Here is a 13,688-nt window from a genome sequence, read left to right on the forward strand (position 1 = left end):
CATCTGCTCCTGTGTGCTCTGGTCAGATATATCCTTCTCTCGAAGTTGCAGATTCAGTGCCATCCTTTGAAATAAATTCTTCTCGGGGGAGGGGCACAAACCAGGCATCTCAATACCCACCCCACCCCCGCCCCCAAAGCAGGTGGCTCAGACACAAGGGACAGCCAAACTGAGAGACAGACAGACAGAATCTGAGTCTCCTCTGCCATGTTAGCTGATTTAGCTAGATTAACCAACAGAAACAAGATAGCTTATCTCCCTTTAGTAAACTACTAAAATCTAATTACCTGGCAACAGTCGATACCTTACATGGGACCCAAACTTCATTACTCAAACCAGAGCTTTGGCTCGCAAGCCCATTTTAACTCAAAGGCATTTCGACCCTGACAGGAGAGCACAGACCAGCCCCTAGGGTTTTCCAAGCTGTCATCTGTGGAGACAGACCACCTCATCTTCTCCCATGCGAGAGGGGTTAGAATCACCAAACACTTACCTGCAGTACCACCAGGGTTCCTCTACATCAGACCTGTCAAATCACACACACACACACACACACACACACACACACACACTGTCCTCTGCTTCAGTTGTGCTACGTAATCTAGTAAAAAGTAGGATTTAAAAAGAGATTCTGAGGGTCCACAAGTCAGGTGTATGACGATTGGTGATACCCTAGAACATTCTGCTTTTACTTTCATCCTTCCAAGTAACACTTTCATGGAAATTAAATGTAACTCATGCCAAGGCATTAATTCTCCTGGGCAATCAACCCTTTCTTACTTCTAAAAATGTGAAGTGTTGGTGAGGATCATCTCTGGGCCCAGATATCAAACCATGAATACATCCAGCTGCAGCCAGGATGTGTGCTGCCCAGCATTATTGCCAGGGCGGTTCGGGGCCATCGAGTGGTTCTGAGTCATAGCACCCTCTATACAACAGAGCAACATACTGCCCGGCCATGCACTGCCCTTAGAACTGTTAGGTTTGAGCTCTACTGTTGCGGTCATGGTGTCAATCTTGCCCCCCTTACTATGGACAACTGACCGCAAGATCAGCAGTTCAAAACCACAAGGCACTTCTTGGGAGAAAGATGAGGCTTTCTATTCCCATACAGATTTATATTTTTAGAAGCCCAACCAAGGCAGTTCTACCATCCTGTAGGGTCGCTGTGAGTCAGAATTGACTCAATGGCAGTGGGTGAGTCCCCTGACAACATGTCCAGAGTCTGAGAGGTAAAGTCTCGCCATGTTCCTTTCTCAGGTAAGGTTTGTTGGTTCTCTGGCAGCCTGTGGCCTCATCAACGTTCCTCACCAGCACCATCATCCAGATACACCAGTTCTGCAGCCTTCCTGAGTCTCCATCCAGCTGCTACGTGCATGTGAGATGGCTGGAAGCATGACAGCTGGGGTCAGATGCACCTTAGCCCTCACAGGAACATCTGTGCTAACACTTTCAAGAGGGCTTTTGGTGGATGTATGTGCCCAATGAGATACATCGTTTGACCACTGACTGCTACTTTCTTTTTTTTTTTAATCGTCTTATTAGGGGCTCATACAACTCTTATCACAATCCATACATACATCAATTGTATAAAGCACATTTGTACATTCATTGCCCTCATCATTCTCAGAACATTTTCTCTCCACCTAACCGACTGCTACTTCCACGAGTATTGTGTGGACCCAAGTAAAACGACATCTGGGAGGACGTCAGTGTTCTCTCTGTCACGAGGTTGTCTGTTGGCCTGGTTGGGGTGTCTGACTTTCTTTACATGGAGGTGTCATCCATCCTGACCGCTGCAGGCGTCCGTGCTCACAGTCAATGTGTCAGGTCCTCTTCACTGGCAGCAAACAAGGTTGAGTCACGTGCATGTTGCAGGTTGTTGATGAATCTCTGTCCAATCCCGATGGCGTGTTCTTCTTCATGAAGTTCGGCATGCAGACTGAATTACTATGGTCAAGGTCTCAACCTGATGGACACCTTTCCTGATTTTTTTTAGAAATCATTTTATTGGGGGCTCTTAGAGCTCTCATAACAATTCCTGCATCAATTATATCAAGCACATTTGTACACATGCTGCTATCATTCTTTTCAAAACATTTCGTTTCCACTTGAGCTCATGGTATCAGCTCCTCTTTTTCCCCTCCCCCCACCCCCACCTTCATGACCCCTTGATAAATGATAAATTATTATTTTCATGTCTTACACCATCTGCTGTCTCCCTTACCCACATTTTTGTTGCTTGTCCCCCTCGGGGGCGGGGTGGGGGTCATACATCGATCACTGCGATCAGTTTCCATTCTTCCCCATATTCCCCCACCTCCCCACTACCCTCATGGCATCGCTACTCCTGTTATTGTTCCTAAGGGGTTTATCTGTCCTGGATTCCGTGTGTCGAAAACTCTTATCTGGGGTCATGATAGTGTTGGGGTGGGGGGGAAGCACTAAAGAACTAGAGGAATGTTGTATGTGTCATCTGTGCTATACTGCACTTTGCCTGGCTCATCCTTTCCTTGTGACCCTTCTGTGAGGGGATGTCCAATTGTCTACAGATGGCCTTTGGGTCTTCACTCCGACCACCCTCGTTTGCATTGATATGATTGTTTGTTTTGGGTCTTCTGATGCCTGATACCCGATCCCAACACATCATGATCAAACAGGCTGGTGTGCTTCTTCCATGTGAGCTTTGCTGCTTCTCTGCTAGGTGGCTTGCTTGTTTAACTTCAAGCCCTTAAGACTCCAGATGCTATATAAGAGCCCGGCACCATCAGCTTTCTTCAACACATTTGCTTATGCATCCATTTTGTCTTCAGCAATCTTGTTGGGAAGGTGAGCATCACAGAATACCAGGTTATTAGAACAAAGTGTTCTTGGGTTGAGGGAGTACTTACATAGAAGCCCAGTGTCTACCTGCTACCTTAATACTTAACCTATAAATATATGTACCTTGTCTGATTTTTAAACCATCTCGTTCCGTCCCTTGCTAAATGGGAAAATACATGGAATATGGGGTTTCAGGTGGTGAGGCTTTAAGGTACCTTATTCCAAACACCAGGACCCTCAACTCGGCTGTCCTTTATGGGCAGTAAATGGACAAGTCTGTACAGACACGGTGGGCTCTTTGTTGCTACAGCCCAAAAGACTCGCCAAACAGGAATCTAGTGAGATGTGGATTTGCTTTGAGTAAGATGCTCATTATAGAAACAGAAGAGAACTACAAAACCTATGAGTTCTATTACTAAAGGCGGCTTTTATAAGATGTTAGTTACAGAAAGTGTAATGGATTTTAGGAAAGGGAGGTGTTTCTGCCTTACCTATGACGGCCTGCCGGTAAGCATCCTTAAACCGGTTCAGGTAATACCGATTTGCTGAGTTGACGCCGTCTTTCATGACTCCCGCCAACTTCCTTTCCCCGGTCCTTGTGAAGTCACCCTGTCAAGGAAAGAGTCACTGTGACAATTCATCAAAATGCAAGAATGTGCCCAGATCAGTGGTGAGCTTTCTGCTCAGGACCAGAAGTCTCTGGGCCCCTGCAACCTTTCTTAATTCCCAAGTGGTGTAGTTCATGAAGCTGCCTCCCCGCATGTGACTGTGACCCATTTGTGTCAAATCATTAGCTGTGCTACCTGTGGCACCAAGTCTCCAGGCTGGGCGATCTGCTCGGGTAAAGCCATTCCTGGGGGTCCCCGTAGCCTCTCTGGTTCACATGTGAAGACCCATCTCACATCATCAACACCGAAAACAACAGAAAGATGCTCAAGCCACAACATTCTGTGGCAGGAAAAGCCGGGCCAGTTGCCCAGAGTTTACAAGAGGGATTTAACGTGTGTGTGTGTGTGTGTGTGTGTGTGTGTAGGCAGAACTTGCTCGATCACACCTAGAGCTTGCCATTCATTGCTGCACATTACCATTCCACGGAGAATGATCCAATTAAGATGGAAAGGGTTTTGTTTCCTTTGCTTTTCCCAACAAAGATGCCAGAGCAAGTCCCAGAGAGGTGGCGCCTATAATCGAAGGTCAGGAAGGCACCCTGTCTCTCATCTCATTGCAACCCCATTCCTTCTGTACAAGGCAATCTTAGAAAGAAGCCTTGCGCTAAGCCGACGATTCATTAGGTCCATCACAGGACTTATTACACTGGGGGTCCCCAGCTTACAACATATCCAAGTTAACTTACAATCATGTTTTTTGTTTTCCTTCATAGAGCTTATTGCTAGTCCTATGTACTACCTGGTGAAAGAAATCTGTACATTTGAATGTAAGGTTTCCCACCATCAAAGAGAAGTAAAGATCAAAACCATACAGACACTGATCATAAAAGGCAATCATGAACACACACAAATAGACATTACTTCAGAACGCTTGGACTGGATGAGCGGCACCTGCTCCAGGAGAGGCCACCGGGGTTCAGTGGCAGGGTGCTGTCTCTAGGTGGCAGACCTGGGCTTTGACACAGCAACCACCCCTCGCAGTGGAGGCTTGCCCGTCAGCTATGACACTGAACAGGTGCCAATAGAGCAGGTTCCAGACAGTCGGACTAGGGAGAAAGTCCTGGCAATCTCCTGCCAAAGATCAACTACTGGATCACCACCGTTGGACCCACACCCTATCTCGGGGATGTCACGGGACCGGCCACCGTCCTTTCCATTGTGCGTGGAGCTGTCACGGGTAGGGCTGCCTTGGCAGCAGCTGCCAATACCAATCTCGCAAGAAGAGAAAGATGGTTTCTGACTCCGAAGAAGCTTAAAATACAAGTATGAAAAGTACAATGAAGCCCGTGAAAGCCAGAAGCGTGGTAAGGTGGAAACCGCTCAGAGAAGGAGGCGCTGAACCTTCCCACCAGTAGTGACAGGAAGGGGGGAAGACTATACCCTGTGAAAGGTGGACACTGGGGAGACCTGGAAAAACTGGGGTCACTGCCAACTCACAGCAACCCTTAGGACAGAGTCCAACTGCCCCTGCGGGTTTCTGAGACTGTCATGTTTTATGGGAGTAGAAATCTTCATCTTTCCCCTGCAGAGGGGCTGGTGGTTTCGAACTGCTGGCCTTGTGGTTAGCAGCCCAACACCTCACCCACTGCGCCAACAGGGCAGTCCCATCCAATTCCAGCTCCCCCGAGTTTTGCTGTCTTTCCCTTTAAACTATAACTTATCCAAGCACTTCTAAAGTTCACTTCCCTTAATTAACAAAGATTTCTGGTGTAAAAGGACGCTTTATTGTTTCCATTTGGTCCCGGCTTGGGGGATGGGCTCCAGGGCGGTGGCGCTGTGGCTGGCGCGGGGCAGTTTCAGGCAGAGGGGCTAAGGCCGGCAGAGGGCCCCTCTCAGGAGGCTCGGCGCCGCAGGTTCCTAGTCGTGTTTGAGGGTGAGCCTCTCGAAGAGATACTCGCCCAGCCCGCCCGGCCTGGGGGCTGGCCAGCCTGCGGATGTTGGTCAGGTGGTCGCCCATCTTCTTGAGGAGTTTCACCTCCTTGTCCAGGAAGTGGTTCTCCAGAAAGTCACAGAGATGGGGGTCAGCGTGAGTGGACCCCACGGGCGTGCAGGTTCAGAAGGGCCTGGTTGAGTGTTTTCTCCAGGGCTAGGGCAGCTTCCATGGCGTCCAGGGTTCTACCCCACTCATCTTGGGATGGCTTCTGCACATCCTGGAAGAGGGCGCGGCCGCCGCGCTGGTTGTGCAGCTTCAAGAGACGCTCGGCCCCCTCGCGCTTCTCCTTCGCCAGCTCGCGGAAGAAGTGCCCCACGCCTTCCAAGGCCACGTCGTCGCGGTCGAAAAAGCAGCCCAGAGAGAGGTAGGTGTAAGAGGCCCGCAGGTGCAGGTTGACCAGACGGCGGAATAATTCTGAAGGATTTGAGAGCTCATGCTGCGTCGGTTTGGAGGTCACCACACGCCGAATAAAAGTGTTCGCTGGTCCCAAGAAGAGGGGCTGGTCCCAAGCAGATGGTCCCGAAGTTACTTCCGAGAGGAAACTGGAGCGCGGCGGAAGGTTGGAGGCAGGGAGTCGCCGGGTCTGTTCCGTTCAAACACTGTTGAAGCAAGACACAGATCCACGGGACCGCCGGGCGAGCTCTATTTCTGGGGTTCTTATTACTTGACCAAACGATGGCCTATCTGGTACCTGTTGATCTCATGAGGGTAAAATTGCCATTTAAGAAGTTTCCTCAAATGAATTGTTACTTTAAAAGAAAAGGAACATTCACCGAACTGGAACTAAGTCAACTGCTTCCCAGTGCCCAACAGAGGGAGAGGTTTAGCACCAGGGACTCTCTTTGGAGAGTTAATGGAAAGTTCTGGAGGATTCGCTCTCTAGGACCTTCAAAGTCTTTATCAATAACCACCAGAAAAATTAAAAACCTCTCTTGGGCATTCACTCTGTGCCGGGGATTATTCTGAAGCCCCTCAACACCTTAACCCGTAACCCAGCAAGAGCCTTCTAAAGCACACAGGCCGACACCCCCAACTTAGAGAGGAGGAAGCAGGCCCAGGGGAGCTACATCTCAGTCACCGGTGCTAGTGGACTCGCCCAGGAGGAGGCACCACAGGCCCAGGGCGGCCAACGCAGAGGACACCCTTTGCTGTGTCTGAGTGGAGCTGAAGAAACCACCCTTTCTGCAGAGAATCCCAGATCGCCCTTGACAGACTAGCAGCTCTGGTTTCATAAGGCCAGGGCAGACAGACCTGCCCCACACAGCCTCGCCTCTCCCTGGGGTCTCCTGGATGGCTTGCTTCAGCTGCCTGACCAGGGCCTTGTGGGAACATGTGCCCTTGCCTTAGTGGAAGATTCCAGAAAGGTATCAATGACCAGGAGGCACCATCTGCAGTCCAGACTCGCAAAAGCAAATCCACTTTGAAACCTGCATCCCACAAACGGCGTCTCACAAAAGCACAGCTACTCTGCGTCCCACAGACGGCGTTTACCTTGAGCGCGGCTGTCCCAGCGTACTGCCTACTGATGGAGTCGCCATTATTGGCCCACATGATCTGGTAAATCCGATTGCACTTCCCTGGCAGTGGCTGCTCCGGGGGCATCACGCCGAGTTTTTTCAGCTGAAATGAACACATGGGAAGATTAACTGCAGGGGAGCCCGGGCCCCACTGTCCCCAAACGCATGCCACAGGAGAACGAAGCGCAATCGGACACGAGTGAATACTGTAAAAACGAGCAGTGATGTTACCAGGCTTTTTAAAACGTAGGTGCTGGCCAAAGACCGCTTCATGGATTACTATAGCTGAAGGAGACATTATGCTGTCTGGGCATCATTTCTACGGGATTACACTGTCTCGGCCTACGAAGCAACCCTACGGAGCCCGGCAGCATAGTGGTTACGAGTGGGGCGGTTAAGCACACAGTCAGCCATTTGAAGCCATCAGTCACCCATGGGCGAGAGATGGCTTTCTCCTCCTGTACAGGTGGACAGTTCTAGAAACTATCCTGTCCTCTAGGATCACTGCTAGTCAGCATGCGTGTGATGGCAGTGAGTTTTATGAAATGAAACGAAGTATTACAAAAGACGGAAACAATATTAATAGCAGCAGAGTAGTACGTGCTCATGAAACAAGACCAGGTTCTAAGGGCCTTTACATAAAGGGTCTCTTTTATGCCTTGCAACAGGATGCAGCAGGGACTCCTAGGGTGGAGGCACCCAGGAAGGGGCTAACTCTGAGGTGCCGAGCAACCAACGAGCCCACAGAGGGCAGTGCCGACTGCAGGACCCCCAAGGGGGCGGTGTCTTGTCGCTTTCTCCCCCTTGCCAGCTGATCTCCCTTTAGCAGGCCCTCCCGGCAGCATTTGAGGAGCAGATGTGTGGGATGCAGAGCCCAGGCACAGCATTCAGAAGAGAACACAGGAGAGGGGTTGCAAGGGGTCCTGGGCGTGCTAAGTGTAGAATGCTCAATAGTGGTTCGGTCCCGCCCAGAGGCTCCTTGGCAGAAACAGTCCAGCAATCTGCATCCGGAAGGTCAGTTCCTTCAAAGCTCTAGGAAACGGCTCTTCTCTGCATGCACGGGGTCCCCCTGGGCGGAGTCGACTAGATGGCAACACACACTAACCAGGATCTGGGTCGGTGTTTGGGAAGCGTGGGTTTGGAACCCAGGAAAACAGGTGAATGGCTGTACAGGGCCCCCCTACAGACACATCAGCGCAGGGCTGGCGCTCTTGAACGAAGTACTGTACTCCAGAAAACGCCACTTGATTCCGCTTCTAGAGAAGCCTGAGCCTGCGAAGCGCTCACGCAAGAAGGATGTTTAATAACAAAGAGCGCAAGGGAGACAGTGGAGTGTGGCGATGACTGCACGACTCTTCTTCAGATGACCCAACTACCCATTGTATGATGTGTGCTTATATGCCGATACAACCGCTAAACTAAACATAAGGATAAGGACGTATTCTTTCGGTGTTCTATTGGCCCAAGACTTTAGCTGTGGAAGTCTTTTCTTGACATGTGAAAAACAAACAGACGACATTTAAAAGTGAGAATTTCCCTGTGCACTGTGTGTCCCAGGGCACACCTCCCAGAGCACCCACACCCCAGGGCTCCCTGTCACCTGCTGCTCCATGACCACGCGTGCGATGGCGGCTTGGACCACGTTGGTGCGATCCAGGCAGTCCATGCAGTTCACCCGGAAGATCCCCTCTTGCTTACATATCACCCCGTCACAATCCACCCTGTTTAACAGCAGCACAGGGGGAGACGTTTCACAACAAGACACACTGCACAGCCAACGTCCTGACTTCCAGCAGAGCAGCAGCTCCCTGAGGCTCAGATGATGAATATCGGAATATGCCAGACATAACCACGTGCTTGTACGGATGTTAATGGTAAATCACACAATTAGTTGGCAAGGAATATCTTACTCCCGCAGTGAGAGGGTGCATATGAAATGGAGAAAAAGGTTGTGATTTGCCCCAAGTCTCACGACTACTAATAGGCAGAGCTGAGGCTAACTCAGGGTACTCTCTTCCAGACCCTGAAACCCCAGGTGGCCCTGAAAACCCAAGACCCTCTTGTTGCCACCATCTGATCCCAGATAGAGACTGACTGAAGGACGTGAAACAGACTGCTTTCTTCCCACCCAGGGAGGACCAGGCAGTGTACCTTGCCTTGCTCATTTCTCTAGCCACCTGTGGCCTCAAACCCAAACTCAAGGCTCCCTGCTCCTGTGACCTGAGGCCCTGAACTCCTCCTCTACTTCCCTCCCTCATCTGAGGACCTCCTTCTCCCTGAGAACGGAGGGCAGATTCCCCCAGGCCTCACCTACCATTTTAGGGACAGGGTGAACCAGAGAGAGTAGGCAGCAGAGACCTTGGTCCTCCAAGTCCAGTCAGACAGCGTTGCACTTCCTTTGGCTCAGCCACCTGACACCATCCCCCTGTGGCAGGTGATCTGGGCCTGACCAAGAACACTCTCTTGGAAAGGAGACTGGGAATGGGGAAGCAAAACCAACACAGCTACCTTCCCAGCAGGGTGTCGTTAGCCTCACCCCGCAGGTAGGTAGAAAACCCACACCTGACCTCGCAGACCCCGAGCTGGTCCGACTGATGGCCCAGGACACCTACCAGCACCACTTCATGTCAAGGATGATGTCAGAGATGGCGTCTGTCAGCGTCTGCACATTCTCAAACTTCATTCCTCGGCTGGCATCCACGCCAAGAGAAAGGAAAGAGCTCGATCATCATCGCGGATTGTTAACAACGTAGGCAGCGATACTATTGAAGTACCTTGTAAAAACTCACGCAAACTCTGGCTAGAAGCCTGAGACGTGAGCACCAGCGGCTGAGAGGGAGGAAGCGGAGCCTGTGTCTCTAGGGCGTCTCCTGCACTCTGGGCGAGGGCTCGGACCCCCCACAGAGACAGGCCCTGCAAGGGGCCGGGGCGCAGACGTGGGAGGAGAACACCTGGGGTGCTGCGGGTGGGGGTGGTGGGGGTGGTGGGGAACACAAGAGAGAAGAACATGTTCTAGGGCGGACTGCGGGGTGACTGCACAACTCTTCCTAACTTGGTGGAGCTACTGGGTCACGTGACTTGTGAATGAGAGGTCAATACAACTATTTCCTTTTTAAAGGAATACGTTGAAACATATTATCACAGATAGCAGAAGCTTTTTTTCCCCTGGTTCCGTCACTGCCCCCAACATGTTGGAAAATCACCCCAAGTTAAAGCCAGGATTATGACAAAGAACTCTGCTGTCAAAGTGAACCCCAGTTATTTTTTAAAATCTATTTATTATTTTTTTATGAACCCCAGTTCTAAGTGATGTGGGCAGTTCTAAGTGAACAGCATGCTTGTTGCCATTGTCCAGAGCCAGCTCTATGGAGGCTGCCCCACTGGGCAAGAGGAGACCTGGCCGACAGTGCGCCCACACTCCTCCATGGCGGACCGCAGCAGGGAGAAACCCCTCCAGAGGTCCTTCAACAAGAGGGCTGGGAAAAAGCGGGAAAGGGAGATTGAGTCTTCAAGTCTCTAGAACAGAAAGGTGTCAAGATTTCAAGGATCATTTATTCTTTTTTGGGGGGGGGTGTAAAAATAAAACCAGGATGTATTCTGTCTCTTTCTGCCCCTGAGGAGTGGAAGGCATTTCCCGTCTCAGGAGACGGAGGAAAAGCTAAGGTCCCTGTCGCAGCGTCTGCCACAAGCGCCGGGGCTGAGGGAAACTGAGCTTTCTGGAAACCACCTTACCAGTGCTCGTGGAAATCAAAGGAAACGTAAGTGAGGTGGGAGTTGTTGAAGAGTAACACTTGCTTCAGGTATGCGTCACCGATGACTTTCTCTCTCCCTGTCTGGTCCACCAAGTTAATGATAACCTGTGAGAGTGGTGGGGGTGGGACAGAAGAAAGAAATTAAGTTTAATCAGATGGTAGGCTCTTAATGCGAATTTTAAAACGACCCACTTGGGATTGAGTTTCAGAAGCCTTTTATAGCTCCCAGGAACCAGTCCATTCGGGTCTCCATCTCCTTTCCAAAGAAAATGAGCTTTCATCTCTTACATTCAGGTTGATGAGAACTGCTGACATCAACGGCGTTGATAGCTTTTCTATTCATTAGCAATGACCCATTCAAATACATAGTGAGATCCTTTATAATACCCAAGCATGAAGAACATCTAGAATTTACGAAGACATGTATAAGACTTAGATGTCCAACATCATGCAATTTTGCTGAAATTGACCAAAGAAGCCTGAAGCAATGGAGAGACGTGGACGTGGTTGAGGCCAGAGAAAGTCCCAGCAGCCGCAGAGAAAGTCCCAGCAGCCGCATAGGAGAGTTCTTCTGCCGCCTTTATTGCTTGTCTCAAACTTCACCCACCTGCCTTTCTAGCTGAGTGTTTTTGGGGCGGACGTTGTTTGGGATCTTGCTGAATTTATATATTAATTTAAAAAATTAAAATTAAAATTTAATTAAAATTAAAATCTATTCAACATTCAGTCTTCCCATCTAGGAATAAAATATTTTTCTCTCTAGGGTCAGCAAAAAAGAGGAAGGCTTTAGACAAGAGGGACTGACAGGGTGGCAGCAATACTGGGCTCGCACAAGACAATGGTGGTGAGGGTGGCGCAGGACTGGGCAGTGTGTCCTTCTGTTGTACACAGGGTCGCTGCGAGTCAGAACTGACTTGCTGGCACCTGACAACAACACCTTTCCATTAACTCAGGGTTCCTTCTCTGTTCTTCCCTTATTCTTACACACACACACACACACACAAAGCTACACAAAGGGGACTTCAAACAGTTTGTGGGAAAATTCTATGACCTTTTAATCCAATTTTCCCCAAAACCTTTTGAAGTTCTCTTGTGAAACCATTTTCTAAGTTTATGAAACTCCAGGTTGTTTTTTCAGATTTTATTCTTATTAAAACACCTCCCATGGCATTACACATCCAGACGGTCATCGGTAATGATAGGACAGCTAATTGCTACGTATTAACCTTCTATCTGAAACCTGGTCATCGTATGGAAATGGCATTTTTGTAAGTTTCCCATTGGTTGGCCTTACATGAGCTCACCCGGTATGTGAGTGCATGAACACACGTGAAGGCTGGGCCCTTCACAGAGATCATGAAAGATACACACTAAACTGATCTCTGGAGGTGCCGAGAGATGCCTTCCCTTTCTTAGACTACATCCTCTGTGGATTGTGATCATTCTTCCCTGGTAGTCCAATCTCTGTGTCTTAGCCAAATAGAGTCCCAAGAAGCTAACTCCATGTTATCTTTAAGGAGTGTTAGGAATATTCATAGCTTTTATGCACCTTTCACATCATGATAAGTGCTGCTCAGCTTCATTGCAAATAAGACATTGCTATTTTCATGGAATGGAAAGAAACAGACACACAACCATTTCTTAATATGCAGATACATTTTACTGCTACAAATCACAGCCCACCTGTTTTTTGTAAATTTTCAGTTGTTCTTCGAAATGGGCACAGAAACAGGCAACAGTCTCCTTTTCGCCTACAAAGAAGTGAGACAGAGTCTGTTTGCATCTCAGGTTTAAGACAGACAGGAGTGTCTGTCCCACTGGAGTCCTGCTGGTGAACACCTGAGCGACAGCTCCAATGTCAGAACTCAGATGGTCTCAAGCCAAAGAGCTCTGATCTTTTAGAAACATCTGATCTTTTATAAACATGAAGATGGAATTGAAACCTCACTGAAAGTACACACTATGAAGCCAGTTTCTTATTTATATATCTAACCTACTCAGTAAGGACTTCATATAGTTTAAAATAAAGGAACAAAAACCTCTCTAAAAGATTTTTTCCTAATGGAAGTCACTGAATTCTCAAAGAATACAAATTACATGGTGAAATAAAAATATTTTAAAAGCAAGCTTTAAAAGTTAACTTCATTTGGTAATCTAACAGGTTTAATTGACTTAGCTACGAGCGTGCAAAATTACAATACTAGAAGAAATGAAGTCTCATAAAAAAAAAAAAAGCAAAAACCTTCATACCTTCGTAGAGAGACATTTATCTATTTTTGGTAAGTGCCATTTTGCTACAGTATTTCCTGCTTCTACAAATAATGGGTACATTTTCCCTTTCCAAAATTAAGCATTCAAAATAAGGTATTCTTCAAAGCAACAGCAATTTTAGTAATCTGTGAAATAAACTATGCTCTATTGTTGGTGAATTTTAGTTTATTGTTAAGCAAACACTTAAATAATCTACAACCATTATTGTCCCTGTAATTAATAATCATGCTCAATTAAATCTGATATGAATTATTGCTTTGAATGACGTTATCTATCAAAGCAAACCTATCAAGTACCTAAAAAGAAAGGAATACTTTCTATGGAATTATCATTAGAAAACAAAGTAATTGGCATCCTTACTTTTGTCCAGTCGAGGCCTTGGGTTATATCGATATCCAACCTGGCTCCAAAACACAGGCACTGAGCCTCGTGTTTGAATAAATGATAGGGTGTGATTATGAACGTGAATTAACTGCTCAGTCTCCACGTAATTTGCAACGTTTCCATTTTTATCAACGCCTCTCCGTTTATAGCGCATTCCTGGGAGAACATGAACATGGAAAGCAGCCGTATTTTTAAAATGAACTTGGTTCACACTCTTCAGTAAATATACCCACTGCACACTGGTCACCCTGCTGGAACCCAAGAACCAGGTCCTCATGTGAAAGCTGGCATCACGACAAAATGGAAGATGGTTACATTACATCGCAGAATGGAGGATGGT

At 48.3% G+C, this 13,688-nt stretch overlaps 1 protein-coding gene and 1 pseudogene across 1 annotated transcript in view; both read right to left on the reverse strand.

Annotated features, from left to right (window-relative positions):
- Window positions 1-13,688, reverse strand: part of INPP5F (inositol polyphosphate-5-phosphatase F) — a 77,762-nt gene that overhangs the window by 17,682 nt on the left and 46,392 nt on the right. Inside the window, exons 8-14 of the mRNA XM_004701258.2 lie at window positions 13,325-13,504; window positions 12,377-12,444; window positions 10,674-10,798; window positions 9,554-9,631; window positions 8,542-8,662; window positions 6,916-7,044; window positions 3,315-3,432 (exon numbers count right to left, since the gene is read on the reverse strand). Of these exons, the coding sequence (XP_004701315.1) occupies window positions 3,315-3,432; window positions 6,916-7,044; window positions 8,542-8,662; window positions 9,554-9,631; window positions 10,674-10,798; window positions 12,377-12,444; window positions 13,325-13,504 (819 nt within the window). The remainder of the gene's footprint in view (window positions 1-3,314; window positions 3,433-6,915; window positions 7,045-8,541; window positions 8,663-9,553; window positions 9,632-10,673; window positions 10,799-12,376; window positions 12,445-13,324; window positions 13,505-13,688) is intronic.
- On the reverse strand, window positions 5,200-6,058 carry LOC105978466 (annotated as a pseudogene).

This window comes from Echinops telfairi, unplaced genomic scaffold, assembly GCF_000313985.2.
Source record: "Echinops telfairi isolate 266 unplaced genomic scaffold, ASM31398v2 ScPeMD7_70;HRSCAF=299, whole genome shotgun sequence".
Lineage (NCBI taxonomy): Eukaryota > Metazoa > Chordata > Mammalia > Afrosoricida > Tenrecidae > Echinops > Echinops telfairi.